Raw genomic sequence first — 26,711 nt, forward strand, 5'->3', positions numbered from 1 at the left:
TTTTTTTTTTAATTTCTGTTATTTTTTACTTTGCTTGTTCCAATCGTATCTGAGCTTCTTCTCCCTTTGAACAGAAATTAAGACATGTTGAAGAAAGCTGTAAACCTCTATCCATTGACTTCCATAGTATATGTTTTTCCTATTCAGATGTCAATGGTTACAGGTTTTCAGCTTTCTTAAAATATCTTCTATAGTGTTCAACAGAAGAAAGTTACTCATAAAGGTTTATAACCACTTGAGGATGAGTAAATAGCGAATAAATTTCATTTTGAGGTGAACTACACCTTTAAACCTACGGATATCATATGTATAAGGAAGACAAAAAGGCCAAACAGGCATTTAATGCCTTCAAAATCCATCATGTATTTGTTATTAAAGCTTCATTTGTGGGTTTGCATGATGAATCAGACACAATGTGATCACATATTGATCAGATACGGCACTATTGGCGCTGTCCTGAGGTCACATTGCAAAAGCACACAGCTTCAAGATCATCTTTACCGCTTGTTTCTATTCAAGCCAATCAAACCAAGATCACCAGTGTTCTCGGATAAAGCAACGATCTAAACCCTTTGGTTCTACAGCCTGACAATAACCAGCAAAGGTAAAACCACCCAGTGGTTTCCTCCATCAGTTCAAGAAGGCTATTGAATCAACATTTCCCCCAAACCGTCTGATTGGAGGAGATGGGTGTGTGTTACCGTGCCGTGACCATCCACAGGCCCAGAGCCACATTTGCTGCTAGAAGAGCACTGCCTCCCAGTAGAAAAAAGAAGCCGATCAGCTCTCGGTTGTTCCTCTCCTGGATAACGGAGCTCAGCGTGGCTTCGAGGAAGGCTGTGAGCATCCATTGACCGTCCAGAGCGAAACATGGAACTGCATTTACCACTGCAAGAGCCCCGGACAGTGAGACCAGGTATCTCAGAAACACAAGAAGTTAAGGATAGTAGAGTAATACGTGTTTGGCAAAACATATGGTCGAAATTTATGACTAAAGAAAATAAATAAGTATTGGACATGACATGTTTTTTCCTGGGAATAATATTTCTAAAGGAGCTGTTGATATGGTATTGGACCAGATTTTGGTAAAAAACCCAAAAATACAAACATAAAAATAAAATAAAACAAAACAAAACTGAACATTTTCTGAAAGTACTGAACTACTAAAATGTAATACTTTATAAAAAAGGTTTTTTTTGGTGATGCCAGCTTAAAGATGCCTCTCATATAGAGAATGAAGTCACACAAATTGCTCGGGTATGATTTTTCCACAGATTTTAACAGTGTAAAAAAATCTTGATGGTTCTGTGTGTTTTGTCAGTCAAATCTTTATTTTGTATTTTACATTGGATTCAAGTCTCCCAGATCAGTACAATTAAGCCGTTCAGGCCATAAAACACATATTGGTGGCTGGGGTTTTGAGTCAGTATTTCATAGACCCAAAATGAGTGGCTATGTTAGGTGACAGCGCCGAGCCAATCTAGCCACTGATGTGGCGTAACAGATAAATCTCTGAAAAAATGTCACAACCTTGGACATATTTGATGAATGAAATCCAGTGCTTACAATAGTTCTTAGAAATGAATGGAGTTGTAACATCTTGTTTTATTGATTATGCCTATTTTTCCAAGACGTAAAATAAGTCTTTTTAAACAACCAAAGAAATACGATGGCAAAGATGGCAGCTTAAATATGCCTGCCTTTTTTCACAGACTTCAACAGAGTGTAAAAATCTTGATGGTTCTGAGGGTTTTGTCTGGCCAAACTGATCTTTATTTTGTATTTTCTATTAGATTAAGATCAGGTGATTGGCTGTGCCATTCTACAGCTTGTTTTTTTTTCTCTGAAAGCATTTGAGTTTCCATGGCTGTGTTTTGGATCATTGACTTGCTGAAATATCCACTGTGGTGTCATCTTCATCATAATGCTAACATACATGTTGAACTGAAGCTGCTAATGTTAATTTACAATGATGAAGGGCAGAGGCTTGCTGAGGAACTACTGAGAGAATTCAGCTGCTGTCTGGGGTCTCTTTTACATCTGCCTTTCTTCATGTGTTCAATAACTTCCCTACATCATTACATTAGAAAAGTTATTGCAAATGAAACAAATACAAATTACATTTCAACTAAATTTTTATATTTTTATGTTTCTGTTGATTTATTTATTTTTTTGATTATTCAGATTAAATGACCTTCAACATGTTGTTATGGAACCAATTTAAGCGTGGGTGTTTAGTTCGGCTCATTGAAGTCAGATATTGACTTTAATCCTCTCCTTTTCTAAACAACTTTTATAAAACAGCCCCCAGGCCTGTAGCTAGGGGCGTTTCAGGTGGTTCAAAAAACCCACCCCTCACTGACAAGGGTCCAGAATTTTATCCCATACATGAGCTCATTTGACCTATTTTGATAATGAAATTAACCCATCGAAAAAGGACTTAAGACCAAGCGGAATCCTCTGTTGGCTGTCGCTTCAGTGTGACTTCAGCTATTCCATTTTGGCCAATGCAAACATGAGTTATTTTTATGAGCTCAACATCCAGCTGTGCAAGAAAACACACAATCTGATGTAAGTGTAGTCGTCTGTTAAGATATTGTTTTTAAATAGAGAAAACATTTTACAAGTAACCTTTATTGTAAATCTTGGACCTTATTCTTGAAACAAAAAATTACCAATAAAAAGGTGTGAAGCACCAAAAACGGTACATGTTAAAATTCTGTTAAATACATTATTGACTGTTGTTGTTATCCATGAATTTTCAAATGTTTTTTTTTTAATATAAAAATTGTAAAGCTCTATATTACTATTATTATTATTATTGTATTTATATTATTATTTAAATAGACAAGTTCTGACAGAGGAAAGTCGAATGTGCTGGCCAGTTTGTTATTTGCCTAATAAATGACAATAGGCTACAGTTTCTAATTTATAACTTTAACAGACAACTATTTTTTTTCTAATGATATATGATGTCATGTATTTGTATTTTAAAAATAAGTATTTTTTCACATTTATTTATTCTAAATCTTTAGGAAATATATTTGGTACTTCAAAAAGTGTGGTTATACTGACCATCCAACAAGCCAATTCAGCTAAAAATAGAGCTTAATTTTTTCTATTTAAAGTTTTTATATTTCTTTCAAATAAATGCAATGTAAACAATAATAACTGAAAATAATAACAATAATTGATATTTCAAAAATGAAGCTTTTCAAAAATGTAATAATATTTTATGAATATTTCTAAACCTGACTGAAAATAAATCAGACACACGGAATCAGCGAATCATTACTGATTTAACAGCTGAATCTCTCACTGAAGCGCAACTCATTTATTACTTATGTTTCATACCAAAGGGAACCAAGATCTACTACTATGATAAATACTGTAATGCGATTTAAATATTGATGGTCTTATTCCAACTGGTGACCAAAAATCTAAAAATATAAATTGTTCATGTTTTTCGCCTATTACCATGATCACATCACTAAAACCCATAACATTACCCTGCTTTAATAGTGAATCAACAAAATATGGAGCCTGTAATATTGCGGTAAATATTGATTGAAAGTTGATAATTATGTAAATGCTGACTGCATTTGAAGGATACTTGCAGAAGGTTTCCAGCATGACAGGCAAGTCTGGATGAAGAAAGCCCAGCCGAGGAACAAAATTGGTTAGACTCACTAAAATTAAAAAAAAAAAAAAAAAAATTATATATATACATATACACATTATATATATATATATATATATATATATATATATATATATATATATATATATATATATATATATATATATATATATATACACATACATACATACATACATACATACATACATACATACATTTTATATGCAGGATCATATGAATGCAACAAAAAAAAAAAAAAAAAAACAGAAGGTCATTTTTCTTACCTGAATACTGTAGGTGTGAAGAGTATCCGACAAAGAGCATGTCTGTTTGTGGAGGATGTTTGACCCGGATCAATCGGGTCTGGTTCTCCAGAGAAGGGATTAAACACAAGCTTGGGGTGAAGTCTGTTTGACAGTCTGTGTTGGTGTGACATGTACGACTCGCTTCAATGGTCTTTCTCACCGGCAGGCAGGCAAACTACAAAAAATAAAATAAAATAAAAAACTCTTTTCCATTGCTATTGTTAGATGAACTGGTGAATGTCAATAATGTGAAAATAGCATCTCTGTTTTCATTTCAAATATTACTGGTTATCTTTTTTAGATATGCAAAGGCTCCAACAGCAAGCTTTACATATTCAGTTTTAACAGACAGTGTTGAGGAATAACACAGTATTATCTGCCATTTCAAGTTTATATACCAGTAATAATAACTGAAGCAAACAGAATTGACTAATCTAAGCTTTATGAAAGTTCTACTTTAAATAAAAAAGTTTGTGTGCAAGTCAGAAAGAGTTTGTCTTACTAATTTGCTCTCCACGTTGTTACTGTAAGAGAAGCAGAGGTCTGTCAAGCTGTTGTTCCCACAGCACTCCATAGTGCCATCCAGACGCTTGAATGCTGAGTGAAAGGAAAATATAAATCAGCTAACACAGGGTTTCAGCAGGTTTCAGCGAGTTAAATATTCCTTTTTAAGACATTTTAAGACCATTATGAATAAAATTTTATTTTATTTTCCATACAGGGCTAAATGCTAAGGACCAGTTGGAAAAGATTTGCCCTAGCACACTTTATTTTTTTATTTAAGAAATTTAATAATAATAATCATTTAATAATTAAACATTTTAATATTTTAGTTAATTATGACCAAAATAATTTTAAATATTGTGTCAAATCAAGCAAGCTCTAGTTGTATTAATACAATTTTTTCAACATGAACTGTCTTTAAAAAAAGATAAAACAAGTGTTGTTGTAAGGAAAATAATTAAACCATACGGTAAACAGAGTTAAAAATTACATTCATAAATAAAAATTTAAAGGTTTTATTAAGATGGATTGTTAGTGAATGGATGGGTGATAATGGCCAGATTGGGTAGCTTTACATGAACAAATGAAAATTAAGACCTGTTCAAAAAAGATTTAGAACCTACAACACAATATTTTATTAAATGCTAGACTTTTATGATTTTGAGATTTAAGACTTTTTAAGACTCCAAGGACACCCTGTTACATATATTTGGAATTAATTTGGAATGTCTATTTTTAGTCAGATTAAAATGTTAATGTCTGAAAGTATTGTCTTATGCTTTTATTTGATCAAATATTCAGTAAAAACTAATATTTTGAAACATTATTACAATTAAAAATGTCAGTACTTTTATTTATTTTAAATAGTTTTTTCTGTGGTAAAAGGAATCATTTGGTCAAGCATATTTTGGGGATTCTTTGATGAAGAGAAAGAACAACATTTATTTTAAAAAATTAAATCACTTTTTGAATTAATTTAATGCATCTTCATTAAATAAAAGCGGTAATTTTCAATAAAAATCTTGATACCAATGTTTTTTTGAAGAAAGAACTAAATTCCAAACAAAATCAGTCCAGAATGAACTTTGTCTGGAGTTTGTTTTAGAGCACAGAAGCTTTCTGAAAATAAAAGTTTGCTTCAGTTGGTAAACATATTGGGACTAATTTTCTGTGGTCATGATGTTATACTGCTTCAACTTTTTTTGTTCACCAATTTTTTTCTGATTTATATTTCTGGTCTGTTGAGGTCAGATGTCGCCAGTTAAAAAGAGAACACCAAAGTGCAGCTTTATCATAGAATAAAAATATATTCAAACTGAAAACAACACATGCACTTCTTTTTCATGTTTAATGCTATAAAGCTGCTTGTTTTAAAGCAGAGATGGAGTAGGACCCGTAGCCAAAGTATGCCCATTGTACCCTTTGATTTAGCCCAGCTTTCCATCTGAGAAAAGAGTGAGAATGATGGAGAGTGTTTGGAGCATTTTATTGCCACGAAAAAACTAAGTGAAATTAAATGTTTAAATTAAATGGTGTAAATGAATCTGATGTTTAAGATGTAAATACTGTCACTCGATAGAGGACTATGCAGAAGACATGCAAATCAAGGCAGGAACTAGTGTAAAATATAATGTGTAAGTTAATATAAAGCAATGTTTTCTAGTTATTTTAAAATTTAAGTAAATAAATTAGGAATTTACTTACTGCAAATATATTTACCGTCAGCCCACTAGCATCAATAAAAAATATTCAGCCAGACAGTTACCTCAGGAACATGGTTGGTGTTTGGTTATTTACTAGCAGTTTACCATTGCAACCATAACTTCAAACTTCATTTTACTCGTAAGAAAAAAACTGAAAAAAGAGCTTCTGGACTTTATACGAGATAAGTACCTCTTCCTTGCGTGTAGCTGAGATGGAGTTTGGCAGTGTGGACGCAGTAGCCTGTCTGAGGATTATGGGATAGATGCTGAACGCAGCTGTGCCAGTCCTGTACACCCCGAACTGTACAGTCTTCCAGCTGTGTGATCAGATCACCTAAAAATAGCCCACGAGGTCCACTCGAGGGAGAACCCTGCAAAAAAAAAAACAACAACTAAGGATCCAGTCAGAGCATTAAATTGGAGGAAGATAAAGATAAACTGACCTCCACCACCTCAGTGACCAGCGCTCCTGCTCCGGTGTAATAGAAGGGAAACAGAAAGATGGGCAGCAAGAACAGGAAGCTGAGAGCCACAACACACAGCATGAAGTTGTGCCAGACTCCTGGAGAAAAACAACACAGAAAACTGACTTTTTATAAAATGTGACTGAGAGATAAATGTCTGGGGTTTCAAATGAAGTGTGTTTTATGAATTTCAAATGCAAGGTTGTGTTTGTATAATGTGTGGTTTAAGAAGTCTTACCAGCGCAGAATATTCTGAGCTGCTGGACTGGAGAGATGAGGTTCAGATGTGTGGTGAAGAGATCCACAAACGCTCCGGGATAAATCACAAACATGAACATGCCAAAACCATTCAGCCTCACCTGCTCCCTGAGGAACACATGCAGAAATTAATATTTGCATGTTAAAGTAAAACAAGCTGCTTTACAACTATTCATTCCTGCAATGACAATGCTTGACTTTCAGCACCCATTATTACTTCAGTTTTAGTTCATCTTCTGTTCAAGAAACATTTCTTTATTTCCTTCCTTGGGCTAAGTCCCTTATTTATCAGGGGTCGCCACAGCTGAATGAACCGCCAACTATTCCTGTTTTATGCAGCAGATGGCCTTCCCGCCACAAAGCAGTATTAGGAAACACCCATACACTCTTGCATTCACACACTCACTCATACACTACGGCCAATTTAGTCAATCTAATTCATGTATAGCGCATGTCTTTGGACTGTGGGGTAAATTAGACCATCAGGAAGAAACCCACACGAACACAGGGAGAGAAACATTTCTTTGTTTTCGTGAGTTGTGGTGCTTAATATTTTTCTTGCACTGTCACACAACTTCTTAAAGAACTCATTCAATCTTACCTGCTCCCAAAGACAAACATGCAGAAATAAACATTTACACTACATGTAAGGCTTTCCAATAGAACAGCCCACTTTCGCAGCAATTTACGTAGATTTCACGCAGACTTCAGAGAATTTTACTATTCAAATTAGGTAAGATTCGAGTCTGTGACCCAGAACTTCTGATAATACTTTAAAATGACTCACTTTGTTTTCTCTTACAAATGTGGATGCAAACTTTAAAGTAATGTAAATATAAATATGGGACACAACAAACAAACAATAGTTGACATTAGAACTCTTCAGAAAACAGACAAAATATTTGCATTAATGCAAAAGTTTTCTTCTGTGCAGATTTAAATACTTGATTTGACAATCACTCATCCTATTTTTACTCCATTAAGGGCACATTTTCATCTTAAAGCTACAGTGCGTCATTTCTGCACCATGCTTCGTTTTCCAATGTTAAAAACAAATGATCCTATCTCAGTTTAAAATGGGACAAGTGTTGACATATTTAGAGCTGCTGCTGCTGCTACAGAAATACCACCGATCAGAAAGATGATCAGTTACCTCAGTGCTGCCACCCCATGGCCAAACTCATGTATGACTCCACTGACCAAGATAGCGATGAAAAAATAGGCCAGTTGACTGACAGGAAGATTTACACCAGGCACCTGATAATACAGCAAAAGACATGACTGTAATATTCAGGGTTTTACACTATCATCATTCCTGGCAGAAATACAACAGCATCCTCTTCTGATTTCTGTCAACTGCTTCTGTACTACTCACCACCACTTGCAAAACCTGTTCGTGGGACCCGTCCGGTGTGTCTGCCATCATCTGATGCAGAGTCTGCAGTAATGTTTTGCTCAGGAGAACAACTGAGCCAAACATCGCCAAAACCCCGAACACCATACCAGCACTGAACCTGAAAAATCATATAAAAACACACTGTTATATACAGTTGAAGTCATTATTAGGGTGGCTAATAAAAAAAAAATCTATTATTTCCCAAATGATCTTTAAAAGAGCAAGGAATTTTTCACAGTATTTCCTATAATATTTTTTTTCTTCTGGATAAAGTCTTACTTGCTTCATTTAGGCTAGTATAAAAGCAGTTTTTAATTTTTTCAAAAACATTTTAAGGTCAATATTATTAATTTTTTTGATAGTCTACAGCACAAACCATCATTAATATTAGTATCTTGAAAAATTTCTAGTCAAATTTTATGTACTGACATCATGGCGGATAAACGCAATCAGTTATTATAAATTACTTATTAAAACTATTATGTTTAGAAATGTGCTGAAAAATCTTCTTTCCAATAAACAAAAATTGGGGGAAAAACAGGTGGTTGTGGGGGGGGGGGGGGGGGGGGGTTCGGCTAATAATTTATGAGGGACTTTTACTGTATTTATGTATTTATTCTTTGTAATATACTTTTTGCATAGGGATCAAAGACATGTTGGAGTTAAATTTACAATGATTCCTATTCATAAAGAATATATTAAATAAAAGTATAGTGTCTACTTTAATGTTTCAAATAATTTATGTGTTGGGAAAAAAGTCAATATACGGGTGAAATAATGTTCCATTATTATTCAGGATAAAATATATATTAATGTTACAATGAAAAAACATACTTTAACCTGTTCTTATTTTAATAAATAATAAACAAAAAAGCATTAAAAGATCATAGATCTGGTGCTTTTTAAGTTGGTGGTAAAGTACAAATATCAAATATTTAAAATCAGAGTTAATGGCAATTTATGGGCTGCATATATATATATATATATATATATATATATATATATATATATATATATATATATATATATATATATATATATATATATATATATATATATATATATATATATATATACTATTCATTTATAAAATAATCACTATGTTATTTGACATTTGATTTTTCAATTTCTCAACCTGAATACTGTTAGACGCCATGGAAAACCGCTAAGCACTTTTCTTTCATTTTTTTTTTTGCTCTGTCGTATTTATATATGATTGTAGTTTTTTACATTTTATGTAGCTGCACTGCATAGAAACAGACTTGATCACACCGGTACATCTAATGTGAATATTTTTTTCCAAATAGAGCTATTCAAATCATATTCCGATCACAACATATATCACAGCAAAACAAAATATCGCAATGTCAGATTTTCCCAATATCGCACAGCCCTAATATATATTTGGAATATACTTTTTTTGCAACAGTGAATGACTTTTAGAGGCTTTCCTCTGCAAATAAAGTTAAAGTTGTTGTTTTTTTTATGGTTGAAACTTCTTTTTGTCTTTGACCCAAAATATACACAGACTTTTGCATACACAAACCTTTATAGATTTTAATAACATCTTTTAACATTTACAACATTTAAAAACCTTCAGTATATTTTCAGGTTTTATTTTTTAAAATCTACTATGATTATTGACACAGTGAAGGAGAATAATGTGTCTGTGAATAATGTGTTGGTAAGTGTTTGGAGGATGGTTACCCATAATGCCCTGCTGTAACCAATGCACTCATCATAAGCAGCTTAGGATTTTTTTAATGAGTAGAGCTTTATGTCCTGAACATTTTTTAGAAATATTATCACAGTGGATTTAATATGGCAACAGCCACTCGGATGGAAAGCAAAGCAGAGAAAGCATGAAAGGTTTACACCTGTTATATGTACTGCTGCAATTTATAGCAATAAGCATTTAAGTACTCCAAAAAAGCATCACTGTCATCTAAATATTCAGTATAAGTGATATGAGGACAGTTATTAATAATCATACCAGATGTAGAGAAAGTGAGGGTTGAGATGAGCACATCTGGCAAACAGACGGTTGAAGATGCCCGTGTGCCACTTGATATGGAAGGGAGATAGTGTGAATCCATTCGAGGATAACCATGATTCATAGCGGTTCTTTACCGAACTGGATGACTGAAGGTGAAACAGACAGAAGGAGATGTTATTATTTGATAGAAGATAGAGTAGGTTATGACAGAATTATTAAACAGTGCTTTAGTTTAATAATATCTCATTTGAAACTTGTAGAAAAAACATGTATATAATATTTTTATGAAACAAAACACACCACAGCTGATGGAAATGCTGTTTACAAGATGCCAAGATCCGGCCGAAGCCATTTTTACTTAAAACTTCTACATTAAATACATTAGTATTATTATATGGTATTAATGCAAGTAAATAGAGTAAAAAACTAATAGTAGTGAACATATTTCCTTTGTTGACTGATTACATTAAAATGTTTTTTTTTTTCTAAAATGTTGTGTTTAGATGTGCAAATGATAAATTATTTCATTTTATATGCACTATATTTAGCCTGAAGAGCAAATCTGTGCGTGATAGTTTTTATCCTGTCATTGACTTTTGAATAAGACCATATTTTAAATACTATTGATAGCTTGTATGTAATAATAAATCTATACATAGTTAAACTAGCACAAAATGTTAACAATATAACTATTACAACAAACTGTGCAATAGTTATTTAAGTATTTATTTATTTCCTTCTGTTATTTGTTATTGGGTTATTTATTCATTCATTTTCTTTTCGGCTTAGTCCCTTTATTAATCTGTCACCACAGTGGAATGAACCACCAATTTATCCAGCAAATGTTTTAAGCAGCGGATGCCCTTCCAGCTGCAACTCATCTCTGGGAAACATCCATACACACTTCTTTACACTAATACACTACAGACAATTTAGCTTACCCAATTCACCTGTACTGCATGTCTTTGGACTGTGGGGGAAAACCACCTAACGCTGGGAGAACTTGAATGAATGAAGAAAGTTAACATGTGTAATGGATGTGACCAAAAAAAGTCTGCTAGTTTACAGTAATGTAATGTTTAGTCATATAGCGCATTTATTGTTTATATGGCCATACACCCAAAGTGCTTCACAATCATAAGTGGGGTCTCTTCACACCACCACCAGTGTGCAGCATCCACTTGGATGATGTGACGGCAGCCACAGGACAACGGCGCCAGTGCGCTCAACACACACCAGCTATTGGGGGAGTGGAGAGACAGTGATAGAGACAATTCGGTGGATAGGGATGATTGATTTGGTTTCCCAGAGATGTACACTATACAATGCTGTGAATTAAACTGCAAAACCCAAAAGGAACAATGCTAATCTAAAGAATAAGAGTCGGCTCATTATAAAACAAAAATGATTGATTTTACTTTATTTTACATTTTTGTATTTATAAGGAGAAAACTTTGTTATAGATGTGACAGATGTGAAATTCCCACTTGTATTACTTTGGTAAATTAAATTAAATTGTTTGAGGCATTTTTAAAGTATTTTACAGTCCTGTAAAACACAAGCCTACACACACACACACACACACACACACATAAAAAAGAAGAAAAAAAAACATAGAAAGGGTTTCGCTATGTTAGTTATTTTTTTTCATGGCAAGGTTGACATTTGCATGGAACTGCTCATATTTGTATTTTAAACGTGAATGATATGTTCATACATACCTGGTTTGATATAACATTTAACTTTGGATTTACAGTTGATTGTATATTCGCACATATATACATTCTCCTCAAAAATATAACTTTATAAAAGTATTCTTTGCTAACACTAAATATTAAAATCATACTAACAGCCAACGGCTTTTATAGTACAACATTGTACACAGTCAAATAAATATGACTCATTTTGTTTTGAAGTCAAACTTGCATGTGACTTTAGACCGAATATTCAAAGTACCATGGTGAATACAGGGAGCAGGCCACATGTTGTCACTGATTAAACGCGTGAATATAAAACCAACTTTACCTCAATTACAGATATAAATGAAATATACAACGATATGTAAATATGGTAACAATCTTGTACTATAGCATTATTTTAGTGCGGAAGTTTTCTTATATCAATAGACAAAAGAATTATATTCGCGATAGAAATAATCAATAAGGAGGGATTATTTTAAAGAGAAAATATCGTTTTGTTCTGTATGTATACTACTTTACACGTTAACTGGAGTCTGTGTGGTTTAATGTTGAGATCCGCCTACCCGCAGCAGCGTATCCGCCAGATACACGGTACACCAGCCGCCCATCACACACACCACCACCGCTATGGGGATCATGGCACACCGGGCTGCATGCGTCTAAAACACACACCAATTCCAGGGCAATTTCGATTGTCCAGCACGGCTCTGCACATCCACTGTGTACAAAACACCAGTGGAAGCCGTCGCTTCCGCGTGTGCGTGGGTGACGTTGTCAAAACGCAGTACTACTAATCGAGGCAGACTGTTTACTTTGGCCGAAAACAAAGTGGCTGGTAGCAGAGCAATCGAACGCGGAGACTCGTTTTCACGAATCGGTTCTTTTGAACAACTTGCCAATTAAACGATTTAGTGATTATTTCCTCCATCGCGTTTTATTTAATTTCACCTAAAAATACTTGATTAGTTTATTCCATCTAGGCCGGTGATCTCAAACTCAATTCCTAGGGCCACAGCTCTGCATAATTTTGCTTCAACAACCTCCAACTCACACCTGCTTAATACTCTAGTAGTCTTGAACACCTTGATTAGTTGGATCAGCTGTGTTTGACTTGAGTTGGAGCAAACTGTGCAGAAATGCGGCCCTCCAGGAATTGGCCCATGATCTAGGCCAGTGGTTCCCAAAGTGGTGGTCGATCGGGACCCCTTGGGGGGTCGCGGAACAATGACAGGGGGTCGTTTGGTGATTTCAAAAAGTCAAATTTTATCAAACAATTAGAATTATCTACTGCAATAGATTGATTTTAAAGCACCAGGTTAAACCTTTATGGCACTCAAATACATAAAAAAAATAAATACAGACCACAACTGATCATGGAGGATAATGTCCAAGTGGCAGACTCCAAAATTAAGCCAAGAATACTTGTGCTGTAACCATTGTGCCCACCAGTCTTATTATGTGAAGTTAATAATAAATTAAACAAATAAATAAATGACTATAAAATATGTTAGACTGTTGCACTTTTTTATGCTTATGTTTTGGCCTATTATTGTGTGTGCAGGGTTTGTATATTTACAGCATACCCACCTCCGAGAACAATGGGGATCACAAGCCACTGGCATTGTTATTTTGGGGGTTGTGGGCGGAAATGTTTGGGAACCCTTGATCTAGGCCTATAAGTGTTGATAAACCTACAATACAATTTCCAGCACATTTAATTTTTTATAGTTGTAGTTTCTAAAGAAATGTAATTTCTTAAAACTTGGAAAGTGTAACATCCTAAATTTAGTAAAAATAAATAAATAAATAAATAAACAAATCTTTGAGTCCAAACAGAGACTACTTTCAGCTAAACAAATTAATTATAAAAAAAAAACATGGTTAGTTTGTTAGCTAACCACTGTGGCTTTGCTAAACTAACAATTATTTAACCATGTTATTTGCAGTATTTATAGCTAGAAATAATCAATGAGCCAAAAACACTAGGTTATTCATTCATTCATTCATTCATTTTTTTTCCAGCTTAATCCCTTTTTTAATCCGGGGTTGCCCCAGTGGAATGAACCGCCAACTTATCCAGCATATGTTTTACTCAGTGGATGTCCTTCCAGCTGGCAGCAACCCATCTCTGGGAAACATTCATACACACTACGGACAATTTAGCTTACCCAATTCACCAGTGCCGCATGTCTTTGGACTATCGGGGGTACCGGACCACCCGGAGGAAACCCACATGAATGTAGGGAGAACATGCAAACTCCACACAGAAACGTCATCTGACCGAACCAGCAACCTTCTTGCTAGCTGTGAGGCGACAGCACTACCTACTGCTCCACAGCGTCGCCATACGCTAGATCACATATATACTAATTTAAATAAGGGAATCATCAAGTGATGCATGAATTGCTGATTTGAGAGCAGCTCTAAATTATCTAAATTATTATTTAAACTAAATTTGCTTGTGAAGCAATACATAGTAAATTAGGATTTATGCATAGGTCAGATGCCAATTATTTCATGATGGATAGTAATCGAAGGATAGTAAGTTTACTGGCATGTTTGTATGTATGCAAACATCAGAGGTTGTATAGCCTTGGCCATAAAAATCTCTGCTTCAGAACGATCAAACCATCTCTGCTTACCACAGAATCATACAAATCTGGCACATGTGCATGATGTTGGCATGAACAAAGTGCATCAATTTCTTTTAAACACTTTTGACTCAGATCGTCGCCTTCCATACTTAAAATTGAAGCATGTAGATTGCTGAATAATCTAGATGTGTCAAAGGTCAGAATTTAGACACAGAGCCAGACACACACATTCCCTCAGGAATCATGCACCACTATTTTTAATGCATCTGAAAAACTGATATGTGCTTTTATTTGCATTTTCTCCAGCATGAGATGTCACCTCATTTCAACCATAGACCTATCTATGAAGTAGTTTCCACCAGAACAAATTTGTCCTTCACTTTAATAATTTTACCTCTGTGGCTTTTGTACACACAAGACCTACATTAAATGTGCAATAATATAGTCATATCAGGCATTTCTGTTGACTTATATGCAAATGATGGCAGTCAACCAAAAACAAAAAAATGTAAAAAGTGCAAAATTTCTTGTTAAATGGCCAGTGTTTTAAGTGTAATGGCTTTTATTGTAAAGCACAATGGAACAAATGACAAGTTCAAAGGTTAAATCCCAGATAAGTCCCCTCAAACATTTCCATCCAACTGCTCAGGCCTCAGGCTCCTTAAAGGTTTTATGAAATGATTTATTATCTGAAATGCCTGTCAAGATAGACAGCAATTACGGCACACATAAGAGAGCAGGCCGTGGGCTTCATAATTCACAGGACGGAAAGACTCACGCTTACTCGTTATAATAACCCACAACTCACCTTTTGTGACCTGTTAATGAAATTCAGCAACATTTGCATTGTTCAACCACCCATACGGCCACTTTCAAGTCACACTGTGAAGGATCTTTGCATGCAGTTGTTACATTCATAGATGTGCATAGACGCCACACAAGATGGCTCCAGACAACAATGACACTTAACAGTAAAAAAACATTTATTTTAAGATGCCACTATCAAGCTGCCTTTGGTTGCAAAACCCACCAAGATACATTTAAACTTCTGAATAGATACGAGAATGCTGTTCATATTTTATGTGTACAATCTAAAATATGCTGGGGTGTCATAATCTAACTTTAGGGGTCAAATATGGAGAAACCCATCATGGGGTATTTTTATTTAATTCATTACGGTGGCTTGAGAAAGCCAACTGTTAAACTACATACACCTTATTATTCTTCCGTCTTCTTAGACTATTGTAAAAACTCTACACCTCCAAATTTTAGCTACTGATATAAGTTGCAATATCTTTTCCAACTGATCTGACTTTCGGTTTTTCGAAAATTGTCCTGGAAAGTCCCATAAACATACTAACAATATACAAATCCATACTAAAAACACACTAAAAAACATAGTAGCAACATGCTAATTCATACTAAATTTATTTTAACAACATGCAAGTTTATACTAAAAACTTGCTAGCAACATGCTACTTCATACTGGATCCATGCTATACAAATGCTAATTTATGCTAAAACATGCTAATTCATACTAGAACTATGGTAATTTATGTTAGTAACTACCTAGCAACTACTTAGAACACATTAGCAACTACCCAGCAACACCTAGCAACCACCTAACAACCACTCAGAACACCCTAGAAACCACCTGACAACACCTTAGCAACCACCTAGAACACCTTAGCAGCTGCCAAGCAACACCTTACCAACTACTCACAACACCCTAACAACCACCTAGCAACAGCTCAGCAATGACCTAGAACACCTGCATCATAGCATCCACCTAGCAACATGTCAGCAACCACCTAGCAACCACTCAGAACACTCTAGCAACCACCTAGCATTACCTTAGCAACTACTTAGTATCGCCTTAGCTACTGCCTATAGCAACCAATAAGAATACACCAGCAACACCTTAGTGATGGCCTACTGTAGAACACCTTAGAAACTGCCTAACAACACTTTTAGCAACCACCTAGCAACAGTTTAGCAACCACCTAGCAACACCTTAACAACCACCTTAGCAACTGCCCAGCAACCACTCAAAACACCCTATTGCAACAGCTTAGTAACAACCTGGAACATCCTAGCATCCGCCTAGCAATGCCTTAACAACCACTCAAAACACCCTAGAAACTACCAAGCAACGTCTTGCAACCACATAAAACACCACATAGCAACACCTTAGCAACTGCCTAGCAACCACTCAGAACCCCTTAGCAACCGCCAAGCAACACCTAAGCAACCATTCAAAACACCCTAGCAAGGCCTTAGCGACCATGCAAAACAGCCTAACAACCGCCTAGCACCACATTAGCAACCACTCAGAATGCCCTAACAACCATTCAGAACACCCTAGCAACCACTTAGCAACACCTTAGCAACCGCTCAGTACCCCTTATCAACAGCCTAGCAAGAAACATGCCAATCCATACTAGAAACATGTAACTGTTTCAAACTTCGTAAAAAGTACTTCAGTTATTTAAACTTTAAAACTATTTTAAACTTTCAGACGAGACTTTCTCAAGCCACCATAAAGTTTGTCTACGAACTTTACTTTTCTAGTTTTATGCTACACTTTTTAACCCAACAGTTGTATTTGTCCATATTCGACCCTTCAACAACATTTTAGATTGTTATTCAACATTTAGAGTGTATTAACTTCAATGTTGTGTTAGCTAATGCCTTCATCTTATTGCATTGTGTTTACCAAAATAACTATTGCACATATTAAAATTATCTACATTAATGTATTACTCACACAGCGTACTCTCAAATGCCCCCAGCCTGGTTTACATACAGTATTGTGGCCTATGGAAACAGCTGCTAATGAGGCATCTACAGTATATATCTATGGCTACATTCACTTTAAAAATTATTCCAATCCACAAATACTTGACCGTTAAACCACATAGATATATCTGTTTAGGCTGCAGTGCATGCGGCTGGCAGGAGGAGCAGGAAGTGCGTGATGCCAGGTGGAGGAGGAGAATTCAGGTGAAGATTTGCATAGCTCTGTGGCTGTACAGAACACTTTTTCCCATCAGCTACAGTTCGGAAGAGGTTTATCCACAGCACTGAGGAAATTGGGTGAGCAGGATCTCACAGCAAGTCCGAGCGGCACCAGGTAAGGTCAAATGATGTCTTATTTTTGGCTGTTTTATTGTTGTGGTTTGATGTTCTGCTTTGCAAATGTTTAGTTTAGTACATACAGTACTATAGTACATACATATATGTGTTAGTAGCACAACTGCATGCATTCTGCTTGTCTGTGCAATCAAATCTACCTATTTATGTTAAAAAGATTACATTTTCCAGTGAGTTTGCAAGCAACTTGTTTATATTTGTCCAGTTGTGGGTTAAAAGTCAGCCTATGACTGAAGATCTGAAATGCCTCTACTGCACATGCAACTTCCAATATTTGGTTATTATACCAGTCTGGTTAAGGGTAGGAATCAGCATATACTGTTGCTGAAGACATGAAATGCCTGTAAACTGGCAGTGCTGCTATCAGACGCTTGAGTTTGAGAAATAGTTCACCCAGAAATGTGAATTCTGTCATTATGGTGGCTTGAGAAAGCCAACATACTGTTTTACTACAAAACCTCTTCTTCTGAGACTAATTTCTATAAGCATCTCCTCCTAGACCATTCATACTACATCCACCAAACTTACTCCAAACCTCGAAACTGGTCTGACTCAGGTTACCATATCTTTTCCAACTGAACCGACTTACTTTTTCCGGAAACTGACCCGGAAAATTCAGAAAAGTCCCATTGACTTAACATTGGACCAAATTTTATGACCTCATAACTATGCACTAGACTATCATACAGACTTAAGGCTACGCTCATTTAACTCAGACTATCAATCTGCCAATCACCGATCACCTTTCAACGTACTAGTCATGCCCTAGCAACCACTTACGGGACCCTAGAAACTGTCCCATAGACTTCCATTGTAAAAAAAACTGCCATTGACTTTACATTGGACATACTAACGACATACCAATTCATGCTAACAATAAACCAATCCATACTAGAAACATACTAATCATACTAGAAACATACTAACAACAAACTATAAACATACTAGTATCAACATTGAAAGTAAACTTTTAACATTTTTAATATATCTTCGTCCGTGCACTCAAATGCACTCAAATTCTACTAAAAAATGTCTCAATTTTCCTGGTGAATATACTTTAAACTTCCATCATTTGTTCTTACCTGTCCTGTATGGGTCACAATCACCCTTTAATATCTAAAACACCTCTAAACTGGCAACCGGTGTGCTTGCATTACACACCTTGTGCTCTCAGATGCATCTGATTCTGTTGAAAAAGTCTCATTGAATTTACATTGAGCTTCTATAATTTGTTTATACCTGTCCGGTTGTGGGTCAAAGTCAGCCTAGTTTTGAAACTCCTCTAATAAACTGGCGGATCTGCTGCCGCTGGGAATGGGGCGTCATGTCAAAGCGCGTCCAATCAGATGTTTCCCTGAGCTCCGCGTGCTGGAGCCTAAATTAGGTCATGATCTTAATAAGTATTGTGGCTCTGAGATTCTCTGAGTGTGTGCAAGCGAGCAGAAGAGGACCTGACAGAGACCAGCCGTTGTGGTTGAGGGGGTGAGGAGCTCGCGCTGGCAGCTGGACAGGTAAGGGCAGCGCAGGGTCAGGGTTTCAGGCTCCTGTATCGGTCTAGGGTCAGAGTATGGTCATCTGTCACCGTCTTCATTATGTACTCCAGCAATGCTGCAATTTGTTCATTCTCTAGAACGTTCATGCATATTATTGAGAGCATTTCCATCTAGGTTACAGTTTAGTCTCCAAAATAGTTTTACAAAATACATATATGCAAATCAGAGGAATTGACATTCATGTGTTTGGTGTACAGTGAAGTGCAAACTATCTGAGATGACTAGACTATAGTTTTGCTATATAATAAATGTTTAAAATAATATGATTATATAGAATTTATTTAGGATTATTTGTGTATTTCTTAACTTTTCATATTATTTAATTATTTATTTATTAATATGCAATTAATTGTATAAACTAATTAATATAGGCCTCAGTAAATCTCAATTATATATGTATATCAGCACTAGTGGAAGGTGTACATTGGCTCGTGACCGCAGTCCAAGTACCTTAGTGCCCCCACCAGTGACGCTATACAGCCACATCACACTGCTACGAGATATCATTTCGTCGGTATAATCGTGTATATAAAATCAAACACGGAGAGCCTCAAAATCCTTTTGTATGAGGAACTACTTTCTTCCGCCATTCATTCACATCTTCAGCTGACGTCGGAACAGCAGAAACCGTTGCCAGTTCATCAACGTCATTTTAGAGCTAGTATTTGAATGATTCCGTAGCGTAATGTCTAAAGTGATGACAAAACAGATTATTTTGGTTTCATTTTAAGATTATCTACTTGTTAAGTCATAACGTATTGGTGATGTATGGAATACTGTTTCTGGGTCCAAACCGCTACTCATTTGAATTAAGAAAATATTTGTTTATGACCATATTCCTATCACACATTAATTTTATATAAAATCATAGTGTACACAACAGTCTCTGGACTTGCTGCATCACAAATACCAAAATTTTAACAACTTATAAAAAATTAATCACTTTCTGGCCATCTCATATTAGGCTCTAATGTTCCTCTGCTTAGTGTGACAGACTGATTGCTGCAAATGTGGTGAATGTCAGAAATTCAACAAAAAATGTAAACAAAATAGGCACTATTTGTATAAATAAACGGCATAGTTGCAAACTAAACAACTACATTCTCGCCTGAAAAGCCTCAAAAGTACGTTATGTTTAGAGCTGTAATCCAGCCATTAAAGTTAGGCCTGATGGGGCCTGAGCCTAACGAGTACATTTTGATTGACAGCTTTTTAAAAGCTCGAACCCGTTTACAGCCCAACATTATTCAACTGTGCGCATGCACACAGCTCTTTTGCCTTTTTTCAAGAATGAGTCCTTTATACGTGTTTTAACATAATTTATTCATAACAAACGTATTGACCTTATTCTAAAATGCAGAAGTGTGCCTGTTTTCGCGATTGTTTTAGAACTTTCGATTCAGTCGCTTATGTAAGAAATGACTAGGAATAATAAACGGCAGAAAACGATCAAACTACTTGCTCTACAAACAAATGTTTGCATGACTATACAGACCAAGTAGAATAATATAATATGAAAATATTAGTTTGCAACATCAAGCAGCGTAATGAGCAGTTTTTAACGTCTAAAAATCAATGGAAGTGAATGAGACCGGAAGTCTTAAGCCAAAAAGATGCAAATGGCTGCACCCGCTCGTCGGCGAAGAATAAGGTGAACAGGCCACTTAGAGGTTGGAACAAAGAAATAAAATAAGTCTTCTGTAACATTGTAACATCTCAGCATTAAAAATAGACCAAGGTACATACACTTAGCCTTTAAATTGGCCAACACACCAATTAAAATAAGTCTTTCCTAACATACTAAATTTAAATAATTCTAATTTATGACGAATATTTGGCAATAAGGAAATTAAGATAAAGGCTCTGCGTGATTTGTTTCGCCCCTTCTCTTCACAATCCGGCCTTAAGGCGACGATGAAGCTGAATGAGGTGTGCAAGCCTGAGTCGAGTCCTTCTTGTTTGGGAAAAGATCTTCAGCTCTAATTATGTTGTCCAACAGCTGGAACATTTGTCAAACGGCAGTGAGTTTATTAATCTGCTGTCACTCTATGTGGGCGGAGTAATACACAAGAGTGAAGAGGCTGTATGAGTGCTCTTATTACGGGAATAATGCATGACAATCAGGCAATCAGATTTAAGAACCGGACAGAACTATATATTATATTAAATTATAAGTAAATATAAAATAATGTATTGAATTTTAAAAATTTTAATATAAATTTTATTTGAATAATTTTTTATTGATATTTTAGGCAATATATAATATAAATATTACATATTTATTTTATTTAATATCACAAAAAATGTAGGTTTGCATTATTAATAAACACATACTGTATTTACGTATAATTATATATATATAATATATATAATATATAAATATATATATATATATATATATATATATATATATATATATATATATATATATATATACATACAGTTGAAGTCACAACTATTAGCCTCCCTTTGAATTTATTAGCCTTTTTTAAATATTTCCCAAATGATGTTTAACAGAGCAAGGAAATTTTCACAGTATGTCAGATATTATTTTTTCTTCTGGAGAAAGTCTTATTTGTTTTATTTCAGACAGAATAAAAGCAGTTTTTAATTAAAAAAAAAAACATTTTAAGGTCAAAATGATTAGCCCACTTAAGCTATATATCTTTTTTCAATAGTCTACAGAACAAACCATCGTTATACAATAACTTGCCTATTTACCCTAACCTGCCTAGTTAACCTAACTACCCTAGTTAAGCCTTTAAATGTCCTTTTAAGCTGTATAAAGGTGTCTTAAAAATATCTAATAAAATATTATTAACTGTCATCATGGCAAATATATAATAAATCATTAGAAATTAGTTATTAAAACTATTATGTTTAGAAAGGTGTTAAAAAAAATCTTCTCTCTGTTAAACAGAAATTGGGGAAAAATAAACAGGGGGGGCTAATCATGCAGGGGGCTAATAAATCTGACTTCAACTGTTTATATACAATCAAATATAATATTTCAATTATTAATAAATAAAATTGTTAATATTTCCTAAGTACAAATGTGTGTGAAGTTATAATAAAATGACAAATATTTATATATTATAATTCATAGTAAGTTTTTAGGGAAGTTTATTCATAACTACTGAAATAAATACTAACATATAAATATAAACATGTGAAAAGCATCTGATTGTTCAATATAAACAAAACCTATGACAGACTGCATTACATCACAATGTCACTTGACACTGTGTCACAGGTTTACTCCTTAAGTGAAAAAAACCCATAATAGTTCTTATTCATTTTCATAAGCCTGTATTCTTGGTTAAATACCGTTTTAAATTCCAGATTCTCTCTTTTCTGAGACCCCACAGTGTGTGTTATTAGTGAGACCCCACAGTGTGTGTGCAGTAGTGGCAGGACAGTGATTGGCGCTATAGTGTGCATTTATATATAAGGGCTGTCCGTAAAGTGAACAGTCAGAGTGGACAGAAAGCAGGTCTCCTCTGTGTATCACACGACTATTTATAGTGTGAACAAATCCCAGATATGAACGGAATCCCCTGCTCCTCCACAGCCTAGAGAGAGGAACAGAAAAACAGACAGAGAAGGTGCTGAACAGAACCAGAACCAGACCTCAAAAGAGAAGACAAAGACAGAAACAGAAGAGAGAGAGATTGACATTTGTGTGTCTGACACCAGGGAACAGCACTTTCCTTTTAACACCAGCAGGTATGCAACTTTTGAGGACAGAGGGAAGATGTGTATGTTAGTGTGTGTGTGAAACTATACAGTGCTAAAGGACAAAAAGAAAATGTAGAGGTAATGATGCCATAGAAAGAGACCAATATATCAAAGCATTGACCACTTTCCTGCTAACTTATTTTTTAGGATATATGATGCACGATCTTTTGGTTTTGATTCTGAATTATTTATGAGTTTTGTGATGATGACTTAAGCGAAATCAGGCCTACGTATGAACCTCTGGAACAACACACAGGATTAATTAAGACATTCACTGTATATTTAGACAAGCATCAACATTCTGTGCATGTAAATGAGTTTACTATCTATCTTGTGGTCTATCTGGTGCGGCAGAGTCAGATCACATCTAAACATAGAGCTGTGATGACGTTTGAGGGCTGACATAGTAAACAGTGTCAGTCTGAATGTTAAATCGAATGATTCTTTTACACTGATATACTACTGAAAGTGAAAAATCTTGAGAGGTTGGAATGGTCTAAAATGTTTGATGTTTCCGGTAATTGTTGGTTATGTCATGTAAATAAACCTTGTAAATAAGCATCGTGGAAGTCCTTGAACATGTAATATTCAGTGTGAGATTTCAGCGAAACAACAGTGAATTTAGAAATTCAGAAGGTGAAATGCATTTAAGGAACCAAAAAAGATGCTTCATTTCTTTGCAAAGGTAGTATTTTTGATGCTCTGATTAGCTGTTTTTAATCTATAATTAGGCTTCTGACTGATATTTCAGGGCACTGGAGTGTTTTAGGAGGGTATGTTTGTGGAGGTTTGGACAGCTGCCGTAGTGCTCAGCTCTTTGAATAGTAAATTTAGCTCAACAGGATTGACTCCACTTGAAGTAATGGTGTTGATGTGCAAACATCACCCTTGGTTACGGTTGCTAAGGTTGTTAACCCTTTCTGTAGAGCTTTTCACAACTGAAATAATACTTCACATTTTACACTGCTCAATATTTAATGAGGAACTAAGTAATCCAGTGTTTTCTTACTTAAGATTTCATACTGTACATTCCTAAGTAAGTTAACATAAAGGTTTTATGCTCATATTTTCCTGACTGGCATCAAGTTTCTTGAATGGACTTTTTGGATGTATATTGTAAAAAGTGATTTGTTACTTTATTTTTAAAAAGTAAGTAAACTTGTTGTAACTTGGAACTGTTAATTTAACTTTGCTTACATTTTATAACTATGGATGTGGTACATTCATTCATTCATTCATTCATTCATTCATTCATTTTTCTTTCGGCTTAGTCCCTTTATTATTCAAGGGTCGTCACGGCAGAATGAACCGCCAACTTAACCAGCATATGTTTTACGCAGTTGATGCCCTTCCAGCTGCAACCCATCAGTGGGAAACACCCATGCACTCTCATTCATATACATAAACTATGGCCAATTTAGCCTACCCAATTCACCTATAGCGCATGTCTTTGGACTGTGGGGGAAACCGGAAGAAACCCACACAAACACAGGGAGAACATGCAAACTCTACACAGAAATGCTGACTGGCTCAGCCAAGGCTTGAACCAGCGATCTTCCTGCCGGTCCATAACAATATACAAAAACCCAAAGGTTTCTCATATATATATATATATATATATATATATATATATATATATATATATATATATATATATATATATATACACACAACACTGGTGTCAAAACAATCTGTTTATATGGATTTGGTTATCATTTTGTAAGAAACACTCTGAATCTGTTCACTTCGTGCAGACTTTCAGTCTTGTGGCCTTAAAAGTCAGCATGAATCAGATGTTGCTGAGACTTTTATGTCAGTATGTTGATGCACCTCCAGCTAAAACAGAATATTGAGTAGGAGACAGGATTTCTTTTTGTGCATCAGTTTCTCATAGCAAACTAATGGTAGAATGGACTTGGTTAAAAATATTGTGGCTGAAGCTGTCAAGGTGACACGGTTGCTCAGTGTTTAGCACTGTCACCTCACAGCAAAAAGCCCCAGTTTCTTCCGGTTCTCCCCATGTTGGCCTGGGTTTCCTCCAGGTGCTCCGGTTTCCCCCACAGTCTAAAGGCATGCGCTATAGGTGAAACGAATAAACTAAATTAGTTGTAGTTTTCGTGTGTGAATGAGTGTGTATGGGTGTTTACCAGTACTAGGTTGCAGCTGGAAGGGTAAAACATATGCTGGATAAATTAGCGGTTCATTCCACTGTGGCAACCCCTGATGAATAAAGGGACTAAGCTGAAAGATAATGAATAAATAAATGAAGCCATCAAACTGACATCAACAAAGAAGACCCTCCACACCAAAAGTGGAAGCAAATGGTCAAACTTTGATTAAAGATGGCTAATATTATTTTTTGTTTGTGTGGATTAACTTTAGGAATTAACTGTTCACTATTAACAATGTCGCTAGCAAAATAAAAATTGTAAAATTTGATTTTACACAGACTTAAAATGGCACATGCTCGCTAAATTTACAAGTCCGTATCAAGTCCTATCTGTAATTTTTGTGGTGTGCTCATCAGTGCCCCCTTTGCACACTTGATGCAGTCTTTGGTGAAGCCCATACTGCTGCTGGAGGCCACTACTGCAAGTCCAATCAGACAACAGATAGGAGTTTACAGTACTGATGTCAAAGAAAGTATTGTTGTCAAGTACTCACGCATGCCTTTAGACTAAACAATTAATTTGCAACCGGGACACTATTGATAAAAAAAAAAACCCAAAACGTGTTTTTAGAATAACAAATATAGTTTATAATCTTATAAATATTGTAAATGGGTAAAGTCATGTTTTTAATTTTAAAAAGGGTCACAGAAACTAATTTTGAAGTGTGAAGTATTCCTTTACCTGGCGTTAAAGGCTGTTTCGAGGGCCAATAACCTGGGGGTGAGTGCTGCGTGAAACCCCCCCTAAGTCAATGATTTTGTCTGAATGTTGCCTCACCAACGAGATCTGTATTGAATTAAGGAAAGAGAGAGATGTTGAGAGACTGAGAGTATTTATAAAAATATTGCAGGCATGCGTGATGGCTGCAGCACACAGGAGGATTCCTCTTCTGACCCAGGTGTTCTCAGCGGGACGCTCCATCAGCAGCATAACCCGGCAAATTATGGGCAGAAAGCTCCCCGCGAGCTCATAATCAAAGCTCATCTGCTTACAGCTGCGTTCATTACCACACTGGATGATTTTACATATTTCCCAACAGCTTCCTGCCAGAGACACACAATTAGTGTGATTCAATATTCATCCTCCACTGTTTGAAATGTGTTTGTTTCCGCATTTGGTTTGTGGTAGCCGGTTATGTAAATGCCTTCTCTAACATTTCCAGGGCTCATTCTTAGGAAAGGGCAGCGTTTAATAATGTAAATGAATCATTCAATAATAACAATGTACATCATTTATTTTTGATGTCTGTTTCTAGATTAAAAACACTATGTATATAGTATACTGAGAATATAAACTATATTATGTGAGGCTATATTCATTTATTAATTTTTCTTGTCGGCTTAGTCCCTTTATTAATCCGGGGTCGCCACAGCGGAATGAACCGCCAACTTATCCAGCAAGTTTTTACGCAGCAGATGTCCTTCCAGCCACCACCCATCTCTGGGAAATATGTGAGGCTATAGTTTGAAGTGACACTTTATTTACAACTAACAATATTATCAAACTATTAACTCGGACTATTAGCTCAATAAAGTA

The 26,711-nt window shown here is 35.4% G+C and overlaps 2 protein-coding genes across 5 annotated transcripts in view; one reads left to right on the forward strand and one right to left on the reverse strand.

The window, feature by feature from the left end:
* Positions 1–12,725, reverse strand: mbtps2 (membrane-bound transcription factor peptidase, site 2). 2 transcript variants are annotated; one of them, NM_001025461.1, is given in 11 exon segments: positions 1–920; positions 3,614–3,689; positions 3,925–4,120; positions 4,448–4,542; positions 6,343–6,523; positions 6,596–6,714; positions 6,855–6,982; positions 8,028–8,131; positions 8,250–8,388; positions 10,264–10,412; positions 12,530–12,725. In NM_001025461.1, coding segments are annotated over 11 exon segments (1,485 nt in total). In that variant the 5' UTR covers positions 12,605–12,725; the 3' UTR covers positions 1–697.
* Positions 12,726–19,083: 6,358 nt separating this feature from the next.
* smpx (small muscle protein X-linked) overlaps positions 19,084–26,711 on the forward strand; it is a 29,953-nt gene continuing 22,325 nt past the window's right edge. The window contains exon 1 of one of the 3 annotated variants that reach the window (XM_087308439.1): positions 19,084–19,224. The gene's annotated coding sequence lies outside the window, so the exon portion shown is untranslated. 3 annotated transcript variants of the gene reach the window in all.

The sequence above is a fragment of the Danio rerio genome, chromosome 24 (assembly GCF_052040795.2).
Source record: "Danio rerio strain M-AB ecotype USA chromosome 24, GRCz13ab, whole genome shotgun sequence".
NCBI lineage: Eukaryota > Metazoa > Chordata > Actinopteri > Cypriniformes > Danionidae > Danio > Danio rerio.

Coding starts and splice junctions, on each gene's coding strand:
- mbtps2 (XM_087308192.1), bottom strand. CDS start 12,604: ATGATCCCCATAGCGGTGGTGGTGTGTGTGATGGGCGGCTGGTGTACC. Junction 4,543..6,342: donor CAGCTACACGCAAGGAAGAG/GTACTTATCTCG, acceptor CCTTTCACTCAG/CATTCAAGCGTCTGGATGGC. Junction 3,690..3,924: donor TTCACACCTACAGTATTCAG/GTAAGAAAAATG, acceptor TTTTAATTTTAG/TGAGTCTAACCAATTTTGTT.